The 26,381-nt window shown below is 25.7% G+C and overlaps 4 protein-coding genes across 9 annotated transcripts in view; 1 reads left to right on the top strand and 3 right to left on the bottom strand.

Annotated features, from left to right (window-relative positions):
- The window catches only part of LOC107164990 (dietary and metabolic glutamate transporter-like), a 31,212-nt gene extending 11,686 nt beyond the window's left edge, over positions 1–19,526 (bottom strand). The window contains exons 1-4 of one of the 5 annotated variants that reach the window (XM_015513037.2): positions 19,386–19,519; positions 8,675–8,836; positions 201–276; positions 74–139 (exon numbers count right to left, since the gene is read on the bottom strand). In XM_015513037.2, the coding sequence (XP_015368523.1) occupies positions 74–122 (49 nt within the window). In that variant the 5' untranslated portion in view covers positions 123–139; positions 201–276; positions 8,675–8,836; positions 19,386–19,519. The other 4 variants (XM_015513036.2, XM_089227313.1, XM_089227312.1 and 1 more) reach the window with 4 other exon arrangements.
- On the top strand, positions 19,170–20,823 carry LOC107164991 (histone-arginine methyltransferase METTL23). 2 transcript variants are annotated; one of them, XM_089227315.1, is made up of 4 exons: positions 19,170–19,311; positions 19,380–19,915; positions 20,045–20,290; positions 20,354–20,823. In XM_089227315.1, exons 1-4 carry the CDS (start codon positions 19,305–19,307, stop codon positions 20,711–20,713), a joined length of 1,149 nt encoding a protein of 382 aa, XP_089083441.1. In that variant the 5' UTR covers positions 19,170–19,304; the 3' UTR covers positions 20,714–20,823. The 2 variants fall into 2 exon arrangements, with proteins under 2 accessions (XP_089083441.1, XP_015368524.1); XM_015513038.2 differs by lacking the exon at positions 19,170–19,311 and having other exon boundaries at positions 19,370–19,915.
- A 700-nt stretch (positions 20,824–21,523) lies between these two features.
- Positions 21,524–23,177, bottom strand: Yod1 (Yod1 deubiquitinase). The gene is made up of 3 exons (XM_015513022.2): positions 22,586–23,177; positions 21,887–22,206; positions 21,524–21,812 (listed from the first exon to the last, which is right to left on the bottom strand). The coding sequence occupies exons 1-3, from the start codon at positions 22,977–22,979 to the stop codon at positions 21,600–21,602; spliced, it is 927 nt and encodes a 308-aa protein (XP_015368508.1). The 5' UTR covers positions 22,980–23,177; the 3' UTR covers positions 21,524–21,599.
- A 1,052-nt stretch (positions 23,178–24,229) lies between these two features.
- On the bottom strand, positions 24,230–26,315 carry LOC149056177 (26S proteasome non-ATPase regulatory subunit 9). The gene is made up of 3 exons (XM_089227316.1): positions 25,502–26,315; positions 24,742–24,841; positions 24,230–24,455 (listed from the first exon to the last, which is right to left on the bottom strand). Exons 1-3 carry the CDS (start codon positions 25,613–25,615, stop codon positions 24,322–24,324), a joined length of 348 nt encoding a protein of 115 aa, XP_089083442.1. The 5' UTR covers positions 25,616–26,315; the 3' UTR covers positions 24,230–24,321.
- Between the last annotated feature and the right edge of the window lie 66 nt (positions 26,316–26,381).

Below are 26,381 nucleotides of genomic sequence, written 5' to 3' on the forward strand. Positions count from 1 at the left end.
ATAGATATATTTCAATCGTTAACTATTTTATAAGTAATAGGTACATTTTATAAATAATATTTATACAACTAACTGTCTATAATCGACCTCGATTCTGAAGGCCTCCTATTTTTTGATTCCATGATGGTGTTTTTAGTTTCTGAAAAATTAAATATATTTAAAATAAATCAATAAAAATTACGAAAATCTATATTACCCACAAGCTCACTAAAAAATATATGGAATCATACAATATTGTGATTTGTTCAGACAAAACAATAAATGGGCATAACCAATCTAAAAAAAAAATAAAAAGTAAAATATAATTATTGCGATTGAAAGAAATGTCGAAAGCCTTAAAGCAAGTAAAAGAATAGTTGAATGACGACTAATAAATTAATATGCAGAGTGTGTATATTATGCAGATAATGGTGTACCTACAGCATCAACATAGTAATAACAAACATATTTAAACAGTATAAAAACCCGTCCTCAGTAACCTGAAATCTATTTGTCGACCTTATCGTTTTAAACAATGACAATCGTAGGTCATATACGAAAAAATTTGCATTTATTTTTTGTGACAGTGTAAATATAAAAAAGTGTTCATAATAATTAACATTACTTTATGAATATAAGTTTAAACCTAAACTAATTCTAAAATTTATATCATGCAAAAAGTGTGATGGTCTACTATTATTCTTTATTTCACATGACACATTTGCATTGTATAATTTTATAAACAATAAAAAAATGTTCATCGATACGCCGTTCTTATAAATTTTAATCGCCAATATAGAATTATACCAATAAATAGATGTCAATAATAATTTAAACAAAATATTGAATAGTTACGACTAGATCACGCGTTTTAGGCGATTGGAATTCGATTTTAACTTATATCCTATACTATAAATAAGGTATTAATATTTAAGGTCTGTTTAAAAGGTGTATTTCATTAAAGCGTACGTTAAACTACTAAAACATGAAGCGATAATTTTTTTTCCGTTTACAATGTTCATTTTATCGCAATTAAAATTCTTAATTATCTATTATCGAAACTTTCTTTTAGTTATAACTGCGGTAATAATATTATGAATATTAAATTCATGATAATTATATACTTTAATTTTATCAGTTGTCCTAGTCCAATAAATATATAATATACCGTGTTTAATAGTTATCCATTCCTGTAATCAAGAAATACTTTGTTACTCGATAATAATTTTAGAATTTAGCAAATGACCATAAGTGCCAGGCTTATGACCAATAAAAAAAAAAATTGAACACGAACAATATGTAAATTAATGAGTTCACTATTTAATATTTTTCAAATTATATTCAAAAACGTTTACAATTTTTTTTATTTTACAATACAGTATTGAATTTAGAGTATAACATTATTAAACAAGAAAAAATATATTATATAGTCACTAAAAATGTTATACATCGTTATAAAATACATTTCTATTCTTAAAAATTGTTTTTTTATATTCTTTTGGAAAAAATATGTAATATAAATAAAACTCCTTATAGATGATTCGCTGATTTTAAACTAAAAAAAAAAACATGATATAATTCTTTTCTATTCACTCTGTTATATAGTGTTTACTATTTAAGATAAAGCATAATTTTAAAACCTAAATTAAACGGTTTGCTTGGTTAAGACAAACAGATTAGTATAAAAATGTGTGGTGTTAGATTTTATTATTTAAGACAACCCAAAATGAATTACATTATATTCTAAGGATTTTTATAATATCTAGAAAATAACAACTCACAAACTGTTGATTAGACTTTAAAATTAAAATTAAACTTACCTAACTAATCCTATGTATCATATACTCTCCTCTATTTATATATTTTTCAAAATTATATATCGTTGTTTTTCATGTTAATTAAGAGGACGTTACACATCCATTTGTTGTGTCTATCTTACAAATGCATAACAAAGTAAGCGAAAATTTACGCTCAGCATATTATCGCGTTTAGTTTCGTTAGTTGAAAAAAGTAAATTGACCTGTATGATACTTGATGGTAAGAGTAATATCTGTGTTTGTATGTGCGTTCTTTTAAGTTTTATGATCGGGACTTGGATTTTATAACATTTGATAATTGTTATAGTATACAGATATGAATAGCAGAGTGAATTATACATTGGTTTCATGCATCCGGGACTATTTTTTTAAACATATTTTAGTTATATTTTTTAATTTGAACACAAAATAGGTAGTGTCACCAATGGGTGGCTTCTTCCCTCAACAAAATCATATGTAAATACCCTATGCACATTTGCTTATTGTTCTAGTTAAGAACTTAAGAACAGATATTGTAAATTTCTTATAAAAAATATTTTTTAATTTATCCTATTTTTGCTGATTTACATAATACAACGGGGTTTTTTTTCTTCATGAATCTAATAATATTATGAGTCATAATTAGTTAGTGAAATTTAATAATACTTTGCTTATAAAAAGATCATCTGAAAAATACCATTAGTTTAAATTTATATTATATATTATTATTATATAAATTTATATCAGTATTATGAATTTGTGGTATATAATATTGTTATTAATTTGTATCAGTTGTATTAATTTAAGAATATCCATAATTTTTCATAATTATTTTACTTTATTATAGATACTAAGATACCTAATCAATTTACAATTTTTTTTGTCCCGATTCCCGTTTTTTAATAAAGCGGGACGTCAATATCCCGATTTTTTACAATATTACATTTAAAAAAATTGTGTCCCGCGAGTTAAAAAAAAAGAATCCAACCCCTAATTATGACTTAGCGGTATGAAAAATAAAATAAAGTTAGTCATTCATTTTAATTATATTTTACTTGAGTCTATAGAAAAAATAGTAAATACCCACATTTTTTTTCATACTGGAATCTATTTTAAAGTATAGTTTTACAAATTGGCCTATCGAATATATTCATTTTTGTAATTTTTTATGTCTTTGGGGCATATTATTATAGCACATATTTCAGTTATTTTAGTGCTTTAAAATTCGAGCCCTGGTTATAATAATATATCATTAAGGATACTTGCACTGACATGACTAGGTATATGTACATGAATGAATGGGATAAAATTCGTTCAACTTATTTCCTATAAGTTTTAAACCTTGTAGAATGTTATCAAGAAATATATGTTAACTTCTCTGAAGCTACAGATAAAATCTTAAACAAATGGTTAAAGCAAACATTATTTGAGAACAGAACTTTATAAATATTTTAATTAAATTTATGTTGAAATGTCAATTTTTATAAAAAACAATAATAAGACAAGACATTTAAAATCCTGTAAGGGGGTTAGAGGTTATGACAGTAGACTTTTTGATAGTTTTATAATTCCATTACGCGTATAAAATTACAAAACTAAATAAATAGTTAATTGATATTTTAAATCTTAATTCAAGTACCTCAGTTTACCCAGACATTTATACAGGCATTTAGACATTTATAGATTATAAACATAAGAGTACTTAAATGTTGGCAATTAGCTAATCTCTTTCCAAGTCTAGCTTATTAGTTATTATCATTTATCAAGTGCTTAAATGATACTTCAAGCAAAAATTTATTAAAATCACATCAATATGGCAATGTTTTTTTAGTTAAATATTTGCTTGGTATGTATTTTTCATTATTTGTACAATAGGTAACAGTAATTTCAGGGTGAATTGACAATATTGTTTCTCATGAATATGGCGATATTCGTCACAGTGTCAGATCTCGCTTTAAGTTCGTACTTTTGAAGTTCACAATTTTGACATTTTTTAACGCACGTGATTACACACGGGCGGGCATGGAGCGTATTACTACAGAATCGTACAAGGTTTAACGATTTACATTGTTTGAAACTTATAAAAGCTAAATTCACTAGAAAATCAGAGACAACCTACAATTTCAATGACATTTTAAACTTATTTTGTATTATTTATGATCTGAAAGTTGACAATTGTTTATTGCTTATTCGTACTTCTTTAACCTAAGGCTCAGTAGATGAATTAGCATTCTGTTCGTCTTTCATTCATATTAATTTGTTATTATAATTTTGGGGTAGTGCTACTGGATACATATTGCCTTGACATGTTTGCTATTATATGTATACTGAAGTGGCTACTTGTATTAGTCAATAACGACTATATTATATAGTAGATTAAATGCAATAACTGCTCAATTATCCATTCATAAGCGACAAATAAAGCGGTATGTAGTCTATAATATAATTTGTTACATCTAAAAGGCGTGGGAAGGCGAAGATCTAAACGAATTTGTTATTACTTGATACACCGATACACGCTATGAAAAAGTGAAAAGAAAAAATGAACAGTGAACTTTATTCATGACAAGATCTTTTACGATTATGGTATGACTACAGTGCACTGCCATAATCGTATGTATAATATTTATTGACATTTCTTCTAATTGATATATGTATTTTACAATATAGGTACCTATAAAAAATTTCATTTTTTTTTTTTATACATATATATATAGTAAAAGTATCACATTAGGTATATCAAGTTATAGTAACAAATCAAAAGTTATGTAAGCGAATTATATTGTATGAAATATTATATGTGTAGTTACTAAAATATATCTAGTGGCTATTATGCATGCAAATTGTAGTATTGTACATTCTGTGTTTAAATATAATGTGTAACGGGTGTTATAGTATATACACGTAATAATAATAATATTACATATTATTCACATAAAGTAGTTAACTATACCTACTAGGTAGCTAGTTTGTGTTACGTCAAAGGTTGGGTGGTGCACTTTATGGTAGTTTTTATAAATATATAAAATAAATCATGTTTTTAGAACGTCATTCGTCCAAGTCAATAATATTATACATATTGGCTGTATCAATAAGATATTAGGTTGTTCATTTGAACGAAATTTTTATTTCTATTTTTTTTTTTACATAAAACTTGTATACCTATATGTATAGCCTATCTAGGTAATTTAATTGTTTACTTTTGACGCCTAAGAATTTCTAGTCCTATTTTTATCACCTTGATTAAATTCTTAAAACTAAAATAACTGATTAAAGTGAAAAAACATTAAGAAATAACTAACAGAAAATGTTATTTAAAGACGAAACGTACATTTACCAATAAATTGATTTGAAAACACATATTATTTAAAACATAATTGAATACTGACATTATTATTATTATTACCTAAGTATATCACTACATTTAGAATTTTATGTTTGTCGTGGTATTAATTACAATATATATTTGCACCATTACATAATAGACCTTTCTTAATCCTAATAATGTCACTCGTTAGTGTTATTTCTATACAATACGAATAGTCATCGATAACAGGCGGAGATGAGAGATCATGACGATAATTAAGAGAAAATATTACAATCGCAAATTAAATCCCATACCTATTTCTATAATGTTAAGTCTATCGTTATCGCGGTTCGAATATTTTTCTGACTCAAGGACGTTATAATGATCCTGTCCTCCTTAATTAAAATTCGCTTACCGTGTCTATATTTTTTATAAGCATTAAAGTTTGATTTATTAGTTATTACATTGATAGATGTCTAACAAAATAATTATGATTAACCTCAACCTAATTTGAATAGTATAAAATAATAACAAATATACTATATATATATATACTTTTCAAATTTATTATTATATTTAATATAATCGACAACTCAATAAGGATTGTTTAATTTTTAGTATGTGTGTACAGTGAAATTTATAACACTATACTTTAATATTGCGTATAGGTAATAATACTCGTATGAAAATATAATAAAAGGTTCATGAAATCCGGTTTTTTAATATTTAATATTTACTAACCATATTAAATTGTAGAGAATTTATAAGTTGATTCGACACGTCTTCTACTACTTTATATTTTGTATTTACGTTAGTTAATAGTCCTTGGATATATATATGTATACACATGAACAATTAATTTTATCAATAAATTGCCTGTATACGTCATACACGTTTATATTATCAAATATTTGTCAGAAAAATACAAAAAATATATTTTAACTACTGATATTATTTAACTTACATTGCCATATTTTAAAATTACAAATAGTAGGTATCATTCATTAAAATATAATATTATTTTATAAGGTCTTCATCTCCAATATGCAGTAAGACAATTTTAAATACCATAATATTATTACTAATTGGTTCCTAAATAGGTAGGTTTAGGTAGATAAACAAATTTTTTATATAAGATAATAATTGATTGGTGTGTGTGTATGTGGCAAGTTAGTGTTGATATATAGTAGGTATGCAGGAAGTTGTCACATCACTATAAGAATGTATATTATGCAGTACTGATAAGTTATAACATTAAATATTAAAACTAAAGTTTAATACTTCCAAATCTAAAATAGTAACTACTTAGAACATATTATTGAAAATATATATAATAATTAATAACAAATAACAATAAACCATATAATGAATAAAAGAGGATTTTTTGAGTAACATCGATAAATTAACATTTTTTAAAAACACAATACAATATTAATTGTAGTTTATAAACAATATAAGAATACATCATTGTATTATAGCCTCTGCTCCTTGAGTAGGGTACGTATATAAGTGGCGTATAACTAATGAGCAATGTATCTGTGCATAAAAAATCTAAAAATTGAAACCGCTAACAACTTAGCCAAAGAATTACTACATTAAGTTTCATTCTAAATTACAACATTGCCCAAATCCTTCTTAACTTTCATCCATCTTGCACAAGGTTAATCCTTCACCGTCGCTTTAAAATATCGTAGAGTTGGGTGTCGAGGATCTTTTTCTTGATTAATATTTTGATTATAATTTTTTTTCGTAAGAGTCTACTATGAATTCAGGATTCCTCGTCATGTTGATTAGTTATTTATTATTATACTATGCATTGTTATAAATGTATTATATTTAATTATTGTATAGAGAAATACTGATACTGATTTTTTCAAATAAAAAAGAACACAATTTATTTATTAAGGTAATGTTTTATTAGGTCTAGTGCTTAATATAAAAACACCTTGATTGTAGGAAGTGAGGTAAATAAATTAAAAGTAAAATTTAAATTGTTTGTATGTCTTTTTTGTCCAATGGACATGATTAATAAAGTTATTAAAAACCTATACCATACAAATTAAATCTATTAGAGACAACGTTAATTGCTTTTTAATTATCTATACCTCAATTACATTTTTTAGTTTTTTTGAACAAATAATAAAATATTAATTAAAAATATACTGGTTTAAATGTGATCAATGCTTATGAATTCATATTCTTAGTTCTTACGTATATTTAGATACACTAACCAGTGGCGTATTTTGGGTGATTTCTCGGGGGGTGTCAACATTTATTGAACCTCACAAACAAAATTTTTAGTATTATTTACTAATGTAAAAAGACATTGAATTAATTTTAACAAATTAATATGTTAGGAGTTGTCGGAATTGACAAGAAGTTTTACATTTGATAAAAATAGTATACTATAAAATAAGTGACAACACTAATGTCCAATATATTAGGACTTTTTTTTAAATGTCGGAGGGTGTCAAGACATGGAGGACACCCCCCCCCCCAAAAAAAAAATTACGCCACTGACACTAACACATCGGTCTTAAACTCAAATATTATACCAGTAGGCAATGTATTTATAATAGGTACATCATAATACATTTTCGTAGTGCTTTTTTTTAAATTATCTTTAATAAATTATTTATTTAAATGAAACAAAATAAATAAAAACTAAATTTATTTCTATTACTTTTCGATTATTATATTCTCTGCTATAGGTAGTATTACAAAATAAAAGACTACAGAATGTATAGTACCTATTTATATTAATTCATGATTCATTATGAATATCATATAACATTGTATTGATAACTATTAATGTTTAAATAAGAATTAAAATGCATAGTAAAAAAAAAATATTTGTATAGTTCAATAATATTAATGAATAATATTAAACATTTTTAAATTATCATGGGCCACATTGAAAGTTCGCAGGCGCTGGCGGTTTGAAAACCACTCCACTATCAAGATAATATAAATAAAAATTTAGTTTCAATACACTCGTTATACAAAATATATTTTAATCAATGCCATTTCATTGACTCCATTTTTTAACTAATTCTTATAACTATAAATTATTAAGTATGAATGAAAAGAAAAATATAATTGTAAATACTTACTATTGTTGATAATTATATAAGCATTATTAAAATAGTTCATGAATAATAAAAATTATCTAAAAAACTTAAATATTTAATATTTTAATTTATCAAGAAAACCTTAATATTGATACCTAATATCAGCAATTTAAAACGGAATGATTGCATTTTTTTTTTTAACTCGAACTGTAAATATATCTTTTCAACGATATTTTATAAAACACAATTTTGCACAATACAACAGGATATTATGAATTTCGTATTTTGGATATTTACACTATTAGGCAATTTTAAATAAAGTTTCTTTCTAAATTAAATATTGAATAGTTATATTACTTGAATCGTTAGATAAACCGTCTTATTAATCTAAGTAGCTGACTAAAGTAAATAATAAATATCAAAATTAAACTATTTACAATCTTGAAAAAATAGTAGTTAATTGCTCGTTATCATTTTGTATATATTTCTAATTTTAAATTTATTGATAAATATACACTTACCCAACATTCAGCAAAGCGTTTGGTCTGAGCAATGGGCACGTGACGACTGTTCGTAACAAACCCACTAACAGAACTCTGAACTTGGTTTGCTATAGTTGCTACACAGACATGATGGCATCAGAATATGTAAAGAAATTGTTTCCACCACTTTTTCGTTGATTACTTCTCGATTAAAAACATATTAATTAAACAACAATAATGATAACAGTTGCATTTTACTGAATTAAGTTGTATGTTGTGCTTATGTTCGTATTATAATATTATAATGTTTTACACATAATACATATTTTATATTTTAATAGGTAGTAATATTAGATACAGTAAAATTACAAAAAAATATCAATAAAACATACGGCAAGGCACATACATAATACATAGCAAATATTTAACATGGGTACATACAGATACATACAGGAAATTATTCTGATGTAACCTTTGTTAATTATAGTAGTTTTTGCCATTTAGGATATTTTCAAAAATTTAATACTAATTATAGAAAAAAAGATTGATAAACGTGTTTTGTTTTTATTAGGCATCTTATGATTAATAAAATAGTTTAACTGCCTTTAACAGAAAATACGTTAAAAATATGATAAACCTGATTTACTTTTATTTACTTGCCTTATAATAATTACTAACTTATACAATTATAGATACTTTTTAATTTTTATAAACGTTCATAAAATGTTTATGAACAAAAATAAAAATTTGAAAAAATTAGATATACATATATATTAATAAATTCTGCAATTTTGGAATAAATAAATAAAATATATTATAATATTATTAATTAGGACTTTATCTATATCATAAACAAGGGGTCTCCAACCTTTTTCAACAAGTGAGCTACTTTAAATTTTTTGAATTTATCGTGATCGACCACTTTTATTTATTAAGGTATATTATTAATTATAATATTACATTGAAAAAAAAAAAGTATTCTTCTTTTATTATTTCTCCATCGGAAAATCGCATTTCTTATTTACTATAATAGCATATACACATTATTTTGTATATCGAGTGTAATAATGTGTTTAATATCAAGCACGTGATCAACTATATTACTATAATTAATTTTTAATACCTATTATCGAACAATATTCATCTAAATATTGACTGGTTGGAGGCCCTTGCCATAAAACATTATCAGTGGCATACAGTAGGCCGAGTACATGTAGTGTCGTAGGGTCATGACTTAATACTTATCCCACTATGTCCAGCTTAGTAATTTTTAAATATAGTAAAATTAATCAATTATTATATATTTAATAATATTTATAGGTTGGTTATTTGTTTTAGTGAATTCTGTTTTAAGGTTTTGTATATTTCAGTTCGTTTGTATGAAATAACTTTAAAAAGTATATTTTTTTTGTTTGGTATGCCTATATAACCGTTTAAGATTTAAATTCAAATTAACTTTAGGTTTTATCATTGGATGGCATCCTTCCTCATGTATTTAGTTTGTAAAATTATTTATTGTTATGTTCAGATTTGCCTATTATGCCTGTAGCATAAATATTCTTTTTGAAAAAAAAAAAACATATAATTTTAAATTGAAAAAATACAGTATTTTAGATTTTACTCATAATATATGACATCATATAGCCACATAAGTGATTATTGTACAGGTGGCTATTTTTCTTATAAGTAATAATATTTTTCTTAAAAAAACATATATAGGTACGCCATATACCTAGCATATAGCATAAATCTAACACACAATATTGAATATCACTTTTTAGTTTTATACTATACAAAGTAAAATTAAGTATATATATATATATATATATTGTACCTATCAAAGCGAAATTTGTTTTTATAAAAATAAATAATTGAAATATATAGCAATATGGTCGAAACCTATCGAGATATTTTATTGTTAGATACAAGTTTCATTTATTAGAAATACTGAAAAGATTAGAAACATAAGTATATGTAGATACGCCGTATACCTACGCTCTATTTTACTGATCTGATAGAAAAATAGGTACTGGTGTAAATATGAAAATCAATAATATTTCATAACTTCATAATTTTACAAATAATGGATAAATTTTACGAACATGACACGGTTTTGTCCATGATATTTGTAGACATCAATAAGCAAGCTAATATTATTCACAAACAATTTTACTATATAGACCTAATTGATGAAATTTGCAGAAACCCCAGAAAACTGGTCTAAATGATTGAAATGACTTGAACTGTTCAAATTGAACACCATCTGCCTCATGTTGTGAGTTATGGTAATTTTCATCATAATTTAAGGATGAGTTGCGACTAAAACAGGAAAATTCATTGTATTATAGAGATAATATACTTTTTAATATGGCTCTTGATAATAAAAGTAATCAGAGATATACATATGATCATAAAATGTAAATGAATGTAAGTAACATAAAGGAACAATAAAGCAGTACGCTTATAAATTTTGATAACATTGTAACTTGTAATATTATAAGGAGCACCAAATAAGTAAGGGAAGGACTTGCCGGTTTTAACACTTGTATAGTTAATAAATTAGCACCAGTACGATTTACTGATAACAATAGATTAGGTTCAGGTAGGTAACATAAGAAAAATTAGACTATAAAAATATTATATTAATTTTAGGTAGCAAGTGCCTATTTTTATTTATTTTTTATTATTTGATTAAGAACCATGATTATAATTTAAATTACGTACCTATATGATGAACCTACTTATTAAGTCCTACTAGGTCCTTTTTTTTTTTTTTAAACCGGGAAATATTTAACCTACTAGGTCCTATATACATACTTAAACAAATCTCAAATACGAGTAAGACGTTTAATAGTAGAGTAATAAGTAATTCAGTTACTTAAGTAATATAGTTATTTAGTACCTATTAACTTTTAACTATGAACTGGTTTTTATTTTATAGATTATCTTTTTTTAATGATATATAAGAAAATATTCGAAGTGAATGCACAGCATCTTAACCCCCTCCCATCCCATTCTTTATAATAATACCGTTTATGTTTTAACACTGTTCGATTTTAAATTCTGAGCAGAACGATAAATGTATTAATTTTACAATAATACATGTGTTTTTTATGTCTCTATAGATGAAGAGGTTTAGAGGTAATTTTTGTTAAAATATTAGAGCTAGTTGTTACATTAAAGAGATCATAATTAAACTTTCATGGGAGGTACCTTCTTTTTAAATGATCGGGAGAGGAAAAAAATAAAAGATTAACAGGAATTTTTACATAAAACTAGTTTTTGACAAAATTGAAATTGTTTTTTTGGTATAATTCGAAAATAAAAAACTGAAGATACTCGAGTTTTACACTCAATGTTTATACTAGCATTTCTTCTAGCATTTCTTATACATGATAATATTTTCAGTCTATTTTGACTGTTTTACGGCTATATTTAGATATAGACATTTAAAATTATTGTTTTTTTTTCAGTTTTCCCTTGTTTAAATTTAGATAAAAAAATGTTTTTTGTGTCAAAAAAGTTTGAAAAAAAATGAAAATTAACACAAGGTTCCTTGTAGGTCGTTTATGTATATAGTATATATATACACCGTCTAAAAAATATCGAAAATACATAGTGACAAATGACAATATGATGTATTAAGCATTTAAAGTTAGATTTTTTATAAAATTTATCAAAATCTCAAAAGTTTGCAAATTATTTATTATTTTTAAAATTTTGTTTTTATATTTTATATTTGAAAATGTAATACAAGATTCCTCATAAGTGTTCCACCTATATATTAATAATAATAAAAGTAATTTTAATGGAAAGTCATATTAATTGTATAATAGGTAGGTACGATGAAAGTTTAAAGTTCGACATTTTAAACTATTTCTTATTATTTTATCTATTTTAAAATGTGTGTATATTTTGAAGACGAATAGGTTTTGCATATAGAAGTATCTCTCTGATCGAATTACGTGGGTTGAAAATAAACTTACAGCTTTTCAATCAATAATACCATTTACCAAGAGCTTTTAATGCTCGACGTTCGTTAAGTACGTAAGTATAGAAACATGAAACTATCTGATTTAGTTAAACTATTATATACTTCTATAGTGTATATTGTAACTTAAATATTGCATTAACAATTTGACAATAGTAATGGCAGCAAATCGGTTAGTGCATAATGTTAGCAAAAATTTATATAGCAAAATGCTAGTAAGTAGAACCAAAAAATTACTTACTATAATTTACCAACATTAATTAATTAGGTTGAAAAAAAGCGCTTATAAATGTTATGAAATTTAAGAAAGAAGGAACACTAAATATAATAGATAAGGAGGAAAGGCACAGGAATATTTTCCAAGAAATAGATCAAATTACTACAGGTAGTGGTAGAAACCAACTCTGAAACAATAAGGGCGGGTTGCATAAACGTCCTGTAACTACTTACAGATCTGTAAGTACGTTAACGGATCTGTAAATAAAATTAGGTGTTGCTTGAACGCTCGGTAAAGTTACCGGCTCTGTAAATTATCGGCTACCGGACCTGTAAACTGCAGATCCGATTTGGGCTCTGTAACTAATTACAGATCGGTTAAAATAATATAATATTATTATTATGATAAGATAAACAAGTTTTACTATCAAAGATTATCAATATTCAATTTATATTATATATTTTTTAGTTTTTGCGATTATTAAAGAATAAAAAATATTTTTAAGTTAATATTATACCTACGCGGTTACGCACAATTTTTTGGTTTAATTTATTTGGTAACCACGGTTATTAATAATTTTATATTTCTTTATGCAACCCGAGAATAGTTTACACAATCATTAAAAAACTTATAGAGCCGGTAAATTACAGGGCTGGTAACAAATTTACAGATTGTTCTTTATGCAACCCACCCTAAGTGGATTGATTAAAAAAAAAGAAGCTAAAAAGTTGTTAATATCATTCATTACTTTACATCCTATTATTTGATATAAATGTTTAATAATTGATAGTATTATTTTGATATGATTAAATGATAAAATTAATTATTTGATTGACTGGCGAAATATTTTTAAATAATACTTTCCTAGCTTGATGACAATTATTATTGATGAATATAAATCATTTGTTGTAGAAATAAAAAAAATACCTATGCTAAAAATATATTTTTAAATTAGGAAGAGCTCAGGAATTATTGACACTATTGTTCACTTCAAATAATTAAAAACAGAACCTTGAAATTTAAATACGGTTCAATTGACTCTGGACACGCTTAGGTGATCTGCAGTAAATAAATCAAATGAATGCCGATAGCCGAATTGTTGGAATAAATAATGGATTTACTGGATCACTATAATTTGTCTACAATGTCGAATGATAAATATTATATTGACATACGTATCTACTATATATAGCTGTTATTAAAACCGATACTATGTGTGACATATCACATATAATATACGGTGCCCTCTTTCCTGTAAAACACAATACGGGTGTTATACAATATATAATATATATAAACTTAGTTATATACATCCTCGATCCTCACTTAACATCTAACCATATAGAAGTAATTTTGCTAAAATTCAGGGGGTGCAAAACTAATCGGGAAAGTTACAAACTGTCTTCAAAATGACAGATTCGCTCAATTCGTTTGCAATTTTTTTACTGATATTTTAACTCAATTCCAGTTCCTCGATCAAAATTGTATACACAATTTAGTATTATCAGTAATTAAATATAATAATTTAATAAAAAAATACGGTACTAAGTAAATATTGTATTATTTAGTCAACACTTTGATTTATTACATTGAATACATAGGTACTAATTACATACCATACTAAATTAAACTTAACCTTCTACTATGTAGGTACAGTTGCGGCTGCATTGAATTCGTCAATAAAAACTTCTGGATCTATGTCTTTCAATGTGTAATATAGATATATTAAACAGACTTTCTTGTCTCATAGTTGTTCTGAGGTAAGTTTTGCGCCATCGTAAGCAGCAAAAACTTCGTTCGCATGACGCAGTGTTCGTAGGTATATTGTCAAAAATAGTTTAAGAATTTCAGACAATGAGGGAAACCCATCCTTAATTTCACCTTGTTTCATGTAATCCAATTTGTTTTAAATGATACTATTATTTGAGTTAGTTTGTTTAGATTTGAACATTCTGTTAAATATTTTTAATTCTATTTGAAGTTCATGACTACGCATCAAACTTATAGGTCTTACAAACGATGTCCAATAACTTTACATAAAGATTTTCATTAGTAAATATATTCATCAGCCCATTCAATATCTCTAGTTCATTTTCCTGAAACCGATCCTTAATTTCTTTCATAATAATATACAATACTGAAAAATAATTATTTATACGGTAATAATTTTTGATCCGTAATTATTGAGGTTGATGTCTACCCCCTCAAATTGTTATTGTGGTTTGTTTTTTTCTAAGTAATTGTGGGCAGGTTCGATATTATTTTCTTTTGTTAATTCAGTTTACTTTATCCCACACTTTTCATCAAACTTTCCACTGCATTTCTTTAAAAATATTAGTAGCTTGAGTTGACATACTAATGACAACCAGTGTTGAGACCAGATAAGTAAAAATTATCTAGATATAGATAAAAGATTATTGCTCTAATATTATCTAGATTAAGATAAGATAGCATGTATTTAAATTATCTCAGATAAGATAAAATACAAACAAAATTTATCTAGATAAAAAAAAAGATGAACATTTAAATGTTTAAAATAGTTTAATTTAACCAACAATTAAATTTATATTTTATCGTGGAAAATTAATATATCTACTAATAATTGAAATCTTAAGATTAAGAATACAGATTTTTTAAACATAACATAAATAATGACCATCAATATTCCACAATTTTCTTTATATATGTTTACCCATTGGCCATTTGTCATTCTTACTTCCATAATTTCAAAGATTAATATAAGTATAGTTTGTGTTTTAAAATGAATTAAAAGTTGAACAATGAGACTTATTAAATTAAGTACTCTATCTTATAGTACCATAAAAATTAATCAATTTTGAAGTTTAAATTGTTAATAAATAACTACTTCCATTTTCCATAAACCATTTTTAAAACATTTATATTGTATTTAATGACAATACAAAATAAAATGTATGCATAAGAAACATTTTAAATTTTAAGCATTATAATTCAAAACATAATTCTTCCAAACAAAAATCTCTTTTTATTAATAACATAAAAATTCCAAATTAAAATTTTACATAATGCATAATAATAATGAATATTTTTAAATAATTAATAAGTGTAATATTATATTTTATACATAATCAGTTATTACTTTTCAACTTTAAAATAAAAAAAAAAATAATAATAATAATATATACATGTACATATACAAATGTTGGGATTTTTCGATTTACTTATATTATCTAGATAATTACTAAAAAAATAACGATTTTTTTATCTTAAATAATCCTTAGATACCTATCCACATTTTCATCTAGATAAGATAAAATATAAATAAATATTATCTAGATGAAATATCTAGATAAATTTATCTAGATAAGTCTCAACACTGATGACAACAGCATAAATTATGTTTATAGACTGTAGATATTTAGATAATATATTTGTACGTATGTTAATAATTATCAGCTATTATCGTTGTTATAATTATTTTATAAATATTAATATTTTGGCACTAGTTATTCATTATAAATATAGAAAATGTAGGGGTGCAAAATGATAGTTTTGCATCCCCTCTAAAATTCCAGAGGGTGCAAGTGCACCCTTTGCACCCCCTAGATTACGCCAATGCATCTAACTATTATAGTAGGTATAGCTGATGTCTGTTGCCATCAGCCGTAAAGCTTCAGTACAAATGAATTAGAAAACTATGAGCTATGAACGCCTATGATAATAGGTACAATTCAACTATCAATAAAACAATAAAGAATATGTTTTAATTAATCTGGTAATCCGGAAATTGAGATTTAATTGATTAATATTAGCGCAATGTGTAATTCTCGATAACCTCGCTAACAAGGATTCTTTTTTCTAAAGGAAAAAACATAATCAATTATTAGGTCTTAAAACTGTTAGAGTACTTAAATTATGAAAAGATTTAGTGTATTTCGTCTATTTTATATAATATATAGGTAACTATAATTTTTAGTAGGTATTTAAATATAGTATATAAAATCGGCGTATTTAGAATTTCTTATTAGTGAGGAAAGGGAGTGATAAACGGTGAATGATTGGGGCAAGGACCTCATGGACCCTCTTAAATATGCCCCTGTGGACTTTGGCACTGAAATCTGAATTTAATCTATACACTATAATCCTGGTGATAACCCTTTTAACATTTTCCGTAAAAATATATATAAATTCTTTAGGGCGTTTGTACTTCTTATATCCGCTATATAGAGAATAATCCTTATTATTTTTAACCTCTCCAATAATACAGATTATACTCCTATTTTTTCTGAAAATTTTGATATCAAAAACTCTTTTTTGATTTTTTGTGGTACCTATACGCCCTTTTAACAAAACACCATCGGTAGGCTAGGACATTTAGGCTGTATTTGTGAAAATTATATCTGTGTAGTAGTTAAATTAATTAATCAACTTTTAAATAATCCATGAAAACATTATTTAAATAATATGTGCTTTGTTGCCCGTTGGTATATTTTATTTTCTGTATCACAATTAAAGATATCTTTAATCGTATTCTGTATTTGTACGCAATTTTAAAGTACTTATTGCGCCATTGAGTTATCGTGGCTGGCAGAAGTTGTTGACACGGATAAGACGCCACATGCTTATCATATTGATAATATCTGATAAAGAAGTTGAGATTTTTAAGAATATTGTTTTTAAAATTGTAAAACATTATTCTAGTTGGCGGTTATTAGTTTATTACTTATTTAACAATTTCAAGATTTCAACTATCAAAATGAATAATTAAAATATTTCATATAATGTTATTAACCCTACAATGCATGATTTTTTTTTTTTTAAATTTTTTTTTTTAATTGTTTCTTTATGTATCTCTTAATTAGAGAAAATTAAAGAAAAAATTTTTTTGAAATTTTTAGTCCCCCAAAATAAGTAATTTAAGTTTGTTGCCTGTGAGCAACACTATGCATTCAGGGTTCTCTACGATTAATGAAAAAATAAATGTAACACAATGGAATAAATTCAAATAAAATTATAAATTATAATAGAAAAAATTAATATAAATTATACATCATCGTCATGATACATCATGTATGATAAAGATAAAATAAAATAAAAAAGGTCTGTATATATTATAAAAAAATTTAAAATAAATCATATCACTTTTTATAATAGTAAAAATTAAAAATGACCAAACATAAACTGAATAGGGAAATAATATTCACCAATAAACTCATATGAGCAATAACCAATAAAATTATAACAAAGTAAAATGAGTAAATAAAACTTTTAAATAATAATAATAATAACAAATAAAAAGTCAAAATAATATGTATGTTTTTTCTATTTTGTATGATAATTTGTAAAACAGAGGTTAAGTAAGCAGAGGTGTTTCTAGTTCAAGAATTTCTTCAGATAAGTTTGTGTTTCCTTGAAAATTACATGCAATATTGGTCAAATTCCCTGATGACCATTTAACATTTTTAACAACTATAGGTTTTTTATTTATTTTTTTATTTGAATTTATTGGAGATTGTGGAGGTTGAGGCTGATTTTGATTTCTATTACTTCTAGTTAGGAAATTTGAATTAAAAATATTATTTGTTACTGAAGAGCTAGAGGATTGAACACATATACTTGGAGGATCAATAGTAGTAGGAATAGAGGGTTCAGTATCTATAGTTACATTGCTGTCATAATCTGGAGGGTCATTAAAAATTACTGAAGAGTCAATTGGTGTATCAAATGCATCAAACTGCTGTAATAATTTAGTTAGTTCATCAGAATAATTATCATCTAATACATTCTTACAAGCATTATCCCAGTCCAAATCGTTACTAAAACTATCACTATCAGAATCCAGGCCATCTTCAGAGTCAGTTGGTATATCTTGATTTATCAAATGTGTTATTTCCTTATCCGAAAGTTTATTCATTATGAATTATATCGAAAATAAAACAACTAAGTATTAATTAAAATACGTTTATTTAAAACTTAAGTACCTAATAACTACACATACAATAGTATTTTAGAATGTAACATCGAGTTACAACAAAATATTATTTTCAAATCAAATAAATAGTAGATTGTTGGTAATCAGTTATCACTAAAATTAACAACCTATAATGCATAGTGTTGCCTGTGGGCAACAAACTAAAACATCGACATTAAACGATTTCAGTTATCAATATTGTACCAATTATCGATAAAACATCATCTACACAGTGTAGCCAAATAGGTAATAATTTTTTTCAAGTTGTAAATATGAGAAATATGGTAGATATTGTTAAACAAAGTTTACGGTATACTACGTATTTGATAATACGTAACCGCTTCTGATATTTTTTGCTAATTAATGCTGATAAACACGATTTTGTGATGGATAATGAAAATTATGTATATAATACTATATTATTGAGATAATGAAATAGTTTTGACATCCAAAAATTGAACTAAAAATATTTTATACGGCTTGAAACACATTGTTGCCTGTGGGCAACGCTATGCATTGTAGGGTTAATATTTATAATTTTCAAAATGTTTTAAACTTAAGTATATTTTAGTCGTTATGAATTCAGATTTACCGCAATTTTGTCAGCCTGGACCATCCACATCAAAAGATGAAAACCATCCACGAACAAATACTGATGAAAAACTCCAGTTTCCTCCTTACCACTATCAAATGGATGCAGCACAACCATCCACATCTGCTGCACAACTTACATATCCAGTGTCTCTATCACCCTGGCCAAATACTCAAGGTTTTCCTACGTATATGACAATGGGAGTAAATGCCACACCGCCATCGTCATATATTTACTCACCGACTTCATGCTTAAGACTGCCACCTACTGAACAAGTACCTCCAAACTGCTTAGATTGGACCATTAATCCTATTAAACCCCCACCACGGCAGTTTAAAACTACATCAGAACCATTATTTGCACTAGGATATAATTCAACCATATCAGAAAATTGGATGGAGGGAGATAAAGGTCTTCAGTACAGTATAAAAAATTTCACATTTTGTACTAAAAGAGTAAACAGCTTAAATTCAGCTACCAGCTCTAGTCAAGTAAATGAGTATGACTCTTTGCTCGTCTCCATCCCTCAGGTACTTAATAATTTTTTTTTATTCAAAGAATAACCAACAAAACCTATACTAAAACCTATGTTATCTAAACATTAATTTCATTAATATAATGCAAATAACTATCTAATATATATAATTTTTTTATTAAAGGCTCTAGAAGGAGATTATCATTATTATGTATGGCCTGCATCACCTGTACTTGCATGGATAATATGGGAACATAGACTTGAACTGCCTGGTAAAAAGATATTAGAAGTTGGTTCTGGAACTTCTTTGCCTGGTATAGTAGCTGCTAAATGTGGAGCTATTGTTACGTTAACTGATGATCCTACTATACCTGGAACTATTAAACATGTTCAGAAATGTTGTTACATGAATAGCTTGTATCCTGAACAAGTAAATATTTTTACTATCTATTTAATAAATTATCTTATTTTTATAAAATTATTTTATGTATAGATAAGAGTACTTGGATTGCAGTGGGGCTACTTTTTCCGTGAAACTTTAAATATTGGACCGTTTGATTTAATTATTGGATCAGATTGCTTTTACGAACCTAATATGTTTGAGGATTTAATTGCAACTATATCTTTCTTATTAGAACGTAATCCTTTGGCAAAGTTTATGACAACATATCATGAAAGAGACCCAGAATACGGAATTGACGAACTTGCAGCAAAATGGAAACTTAATTGTACACATAAACCACTTGAAGACTTGGGTCAAAACAACGAACTAGATATTTATGAGCTCATGAAAGGGAATGATATACATTTAATAGAAATTACCAGAAAAGTATTTAAAAAAAATGAAACCTAATATTATATTATGTTATTCAGCGATTTATTTTATTCCGTCCAGAATTCAAAACATTTAACTATAGAAAAATAAATTTACAGTTATCTTTAATAAATATATTTTATTGTTCATACACTTTTTTTTTAAATTTAGATCATGTTAATTATTTAAATTAATATCTTGTACTGATATTGTTTATATTGATTTTAATAATTGCTTAAATATTTTCATACTTTTGCATATAAAAAGATTTTATAAAAATTGTCAAGTTTGCTAGGCAAAGCTTCGGGTAAAGCCAAATAGACATACTCAGAGGATTGCAGTACTGACATTTTTTTGTCATAAAATGAGGACAGTCTTCCTTCATACATTTATATCACTGTCAAATATTTTTAGCCAATTAAAATTAAACAAAATATATGTTTTTTAAATTTTATAGAAAAAAAAAGCTTACAATAATAAATTATACACAGTTTTTCAAAAAATCTGAGTGAGGTTTAATCAATTCTGATTGCTTCACCTTTCTCCCAAAAAGTTGTGTTTAGGGGTATTGATGTTTATACTACCCCAACATGATATATGTATATAAGATATAATACATTTAATTTTAATATAATTTATTAACATTGTATTACTTTAGTACTATAGTACACGAGGCGAAAAGTGAGCCGCGATCGACGCGCGCCAAGCGGTCATTTTACATGGTGTCAGTTAATGTTACATTAGCCCTGATGAAAAACGGCCACTTGGCGCGCATCAATCACGGCTCACTTTTCACCTCGCGTACCATAAAAAATATTACCAAACCAAAATATAGTGAGTAATAACTAATAAGGTAAAAACTAAAGTTTATTTAATGACAAAAACAACTAAATTCTTTTAAATTTTGCATGTTAAGTTATGGATATTAGTATTCATTAAAATTGTTATGAGCAGTTAATTTGGCATGTTCCTGAGCTTGTGTTTGTCCAATCATAATACAACCACAATCTAAGCACTTAAGTGTAAATCGTTTTACATCTGTATATTGTCTACTAGATTTAGCTTCATTAGCTAACATCTGAGCAGCATCTAACATGCGATCATCATTTGTTGGGAATAATGTTTGAATTTCTCCAGGCTGCAATTAAAAACAAATATAATTAAATTAGTTTGAAGAATATAAGGTATTTATTGAAAAAAATAATTATTTACAGAAAACGGCGATTCCAAGTATAAAGGGTCATAATGAATACCATCATAAATAAGGAATACTCGGTGAGGATAGTCTTTATCTTCACCAAATTTACTAATAGAACCACTTTGAGTATCGATTACGGCAATTTCTATACCATAGAAGTTAGACAATATAGACACCTCAATAGCACCACCCCATGAATTTGGATTCCGTATCCATTCACAATAATCTTCATTTGGTTTTCCAAGTACAGCTTCACTAAATTCTAGTTGATTATCTTTTACTGCATTAGCTATTATCTCACGCATATAGTTGCCACTACCCAAATCAATTTTACCTGAAAAATATAAACGCTTCATTAAATATTTTATAATTGTTAAACATTTGGACCAAATCTAAAAATATCTGCAACTTATGAAAATTTTTTCTCATAATTGAACAAAATAATCAAATATGAAATACAATGATTGTTATGTATACATATAATATTCTATGCTTTTATCCTTTATTAGTAACTAACTTCATTAGAAATTCAGAAATTTAAAATTATTTTCAGTAACTATAGACATAATAACTAATATTATTTAAAATTATACATGTAATTTTTGACAGGTTTAAAGCAATTAAATAATAGCTTTTATTTCATACATCGACTCAAATGTTATAAGATTTTTCCAGTAAAATACAAATATTAAAAAAAATTAAATTAAAATTACCTCCCAATACAAATCCCATACTGGTGAACAAACAAGAATTATCAGCGGGTACAACTTTACGCAAAATCAACGGCACTTCATCTCCTACCTCTTGTTCTGTGACATGCTTTAGAATATTACTCTCAGTTTCTACTTTGAGGTGTTGGGCACTAGCACTAGTTGAATCAACCTCAGCTATAATTGTATCGCCTGACTTGAGACCAGCATCTTCAACAGTACCTTCTAATTTTTGTATGGACTTGGGCGGAAAGCCAAATAACAATTTAATGCTAGCCACTGGTATTTCACTCAGCACTGACACCTGCTCTTTCAAACTAGATATTGGACAATTCAAAGGAATTGTCATTGGGAACGTTCCCGAACGGCATTTTAGCCGTAACACTACGTCTGACATTGGTCAACTACGTTTGTTGTAAAACATAATTTGAAAAAAAGTCTACAAAAAATTAATACCTGTAATAACTATTAACTACTGAACTCTGACAACTCTGTAGTCTGTAGATAATACAAATACGAATATTATTATGAAAATATTGATAAAGAATGTTAGAACAAGAGAACCAGAACAGAGAACTACTACAAAGTAGGAGAGAGAAAATTAAAAACCTCCATACGAATAAACCGATTCAATGATATAACAAAATGAAAGTTAAAAATGTTTGGAAAATGATTTAAGTACAGTGTGACCAAAATAAATTAATTTTCAAAATGTTATCATAACTATCAAGTATAGAGTGGTATAGACTGTAAATTAAAAAATGACTTAAAAGTCAAAATAAAAATAACAATAAATTACATTTTAATAAGAATATTTACTTATTTTTACTATAAAAAAAATAATTGATATTGTGTGATATAAAGTATAAACCTGCCAAACCTGGGTTAATTATTGAGTTTTGAGTATTGATTTCCTAAAAATTATATATAGGACACCCGTATCACTTGTAATGGGTTGTATTTAATTGGAATTTTGTATTGGGCTCATAAAAATATTAAGTACAGGATTTCAAAATTGTGTGTGAGTGCCTAATTACTATGATTGATTAAAAAACTTATAGATATGTAAATTAATTAAATTAATGCTACTCAGCAGTAATTACAATAACTATTATCTTTTTGAATAACCATTTTGATATTGACAGATGGTAATCAAATTTCGGTCTATAGAATTTTGATATTGCTGAGTGTCAGTGCTAGGAATATTAACAACTAACATTTAATGACAGGTATTTCACAACAGATATATTTCAGCCTCAGAGGTGGTTTGGCGATTTTTTTTTGGCACGAGAAATATTAATCAAAAACCAGCCCATGGACAACAACAAATGTATCTTGGTTTACTCTCTAAAAGTAGCATTATAACACATGTCACATATAAAGGTGTTCATTAATTTAGCCTCTTTTTATATTATATGCCACTGGGTATAGTGTATAATGTTAAGTTACCCAATTTAAAAAAAAATACATTTTTATAATTTTTTTGTTCATTAAAACAATCTTTGGGAATATAGCCCTAATAGCTATTAAAAAATAAAATTTATTTTCCATCTTTTAGATTACTATTTGGTGACATTTATATAAGTAAGTTATTTATAGATACTAGCAATAACAAAAAAAAAAACATTCAATTTGATAAAATGCTGATTAGGTATAAGTGAAAATTATGTTATAATTTTTAAATAATATTGAAGTGTATTTACAAATTATAATATTCAAAATATATATTTGTTGAGTTTTTAATTATCTGGTTTCAAACTGCAATGTCCATTATGTATGTGTTGTTCAGGTTCATTATGGTTACTTTGCGTAAAATAAGCATTTAAACTTTTTTCAATACGATCCATTATGGCTTTTAAATCATTACGTGTACCTAAAATAAACAAGCTAAGCATTATTTCAGTATAATAATACAGTTTTTTAGCATTAAGAAATTATATTTCTATCCGATTCCAATGTCATTAAACTATTAAAGTATCATTTTTATTAAAATACACAAGAAAAACAACATATATAAATATATTATTTTAAACTTGCAACGTCCACATTTCTGGAGCAAAGAAAATAGCAGTAAAAAATTAATTATAATACATATATAATATATTGAAGAAGTAGACATTTAAGTAGATTTATTTAAAAAAATAAAATTTAATACTTACAAATAATACGATTGCGTAATAATCTTATCTGATAAACGTCAATATCATTCCTAGGAAAGTCTTGGTCATCCACCAAGGGTTCGTCCATATCGACTCTATGCTAAAATTCAAAATGTGGTAAACATTCGATTAAAAAAGACATGTCATTACCTCTTATAAATTTATTACATTTGTATTTCATCTATTACAACATGATAAAAAGTTGGATTTTTATTTTAACTAAAATAAGTAAATTATAATCTAAACAAAATGAATATCACTAGGTTTGAATTTTAAATTGACTTTTGTCAGTAAAAAATTAAATAATAATAAAAAAAAAGGGATAAAAATTGATACTAATTCAAAAAATATGTTTAGTATTATAGTATTGTACAATATTAATTTAAGATAAATAGAGAAAAAAGTTTGTGTGTGGAATGATCACATTTAAAAAAAAATTGATAGGTACAGAATAAGAACATTGTTTTGTAAAATAATTGTCTTTAGGTGTTATGCCAGATTGCATAAAAAATTGATTAATTAAAAAGTTCAAAAAAATTGATTAGGCCAAGAAATCATGTTTAAGTGGCTATTGATTTATTACATGTTTAATGATTGTTCATGTAATCCAACATTAAAATTACTTATTATTAATATATTAACTTATTCTGTATAAATTAGACCAGGGTAGCCGACCCCAAATAGTTGGGAGAGAAGGCAAAGGAAAAAAAAAAGATTCTGTATAAATTAGTAATTAAATAAGAACTAAATTTCTGTTTACCGATTGCAAAACTTCTCCAAGAGATTTCAGTTGTTGTTCAAGTTTTTCTTTTTCATTCATCATGTCAAGAATTTCTCTTCTAGTTATATTTTTGGTTTCAATTGCAGATGGCATGATTAAATAGTTATTACTTGTTAGTAAATAATATAAAATATAAAAATTGTATTATGTTAATTTTTTTTTTTTTAATTTCTGATAATGAATGTATAAGATTGTTCAAAAAATATTATTTGGAAAACAATTAACTTTTATTGACATTTGATATTCTATTTATTATTACCTATCATTGATTATAAAAACTATACAGTTTTACTACAGACTTTATGGAGCATATATAGATCAAATTATTATAATTATTATATTATTATTAAATTATCAAGGCAAGTATTTTGTGATTTCGTGATATCTAAAATCAAGTTATTTTTAATTTTCGCACAGTGATTAATCGGTAATCAGTAAAATTGAATTATATATTTTTAATTCCATAAAAAAAATCATTTAATTTAATCACTAATTTGTTAATAAATAATAACGACTAATTCACTAATTAGTTATTAGTTTATTACTATCAATTGGTTAGACACAATAAATTAATTAAAACTGCTTAGTCAGAATTCAGCCAAAACAAATCGTGTTAGAATGTTTACTTGTTTACTACAATCAGTACAATTGTCAATCATTGATTAAAATGATTAAATACATGAACTGGAATGGACACTGTTATAATATACAATATATTTAATCAATGCTACAATCAAACCACAGAATATATGAAATATATAATATACCTATATATTTTATATATTTCATATATTCTGTGATCAAACTATGTTCAACACATAGATATTATATAATATTATATATCTATGGTTCAACACGA

The sequence above is a fragment of the Diuraphis noxia genome, unplaced genomic scaffold, assembly GCF_037042655.1.
Source record: "Diuraphis noxia isolate RWA-SAM2 unplaced genomic scaffold, SU_Dnox_SAM2 contig0004, whole genome shotgun sequence".
Classification (NCBI taxonomy): Eukaryota; Metazoa; Arthropoda; class Insecta; order Hemiptera; family Aphididae; genus Diuraphis; species Diuraphis noxia.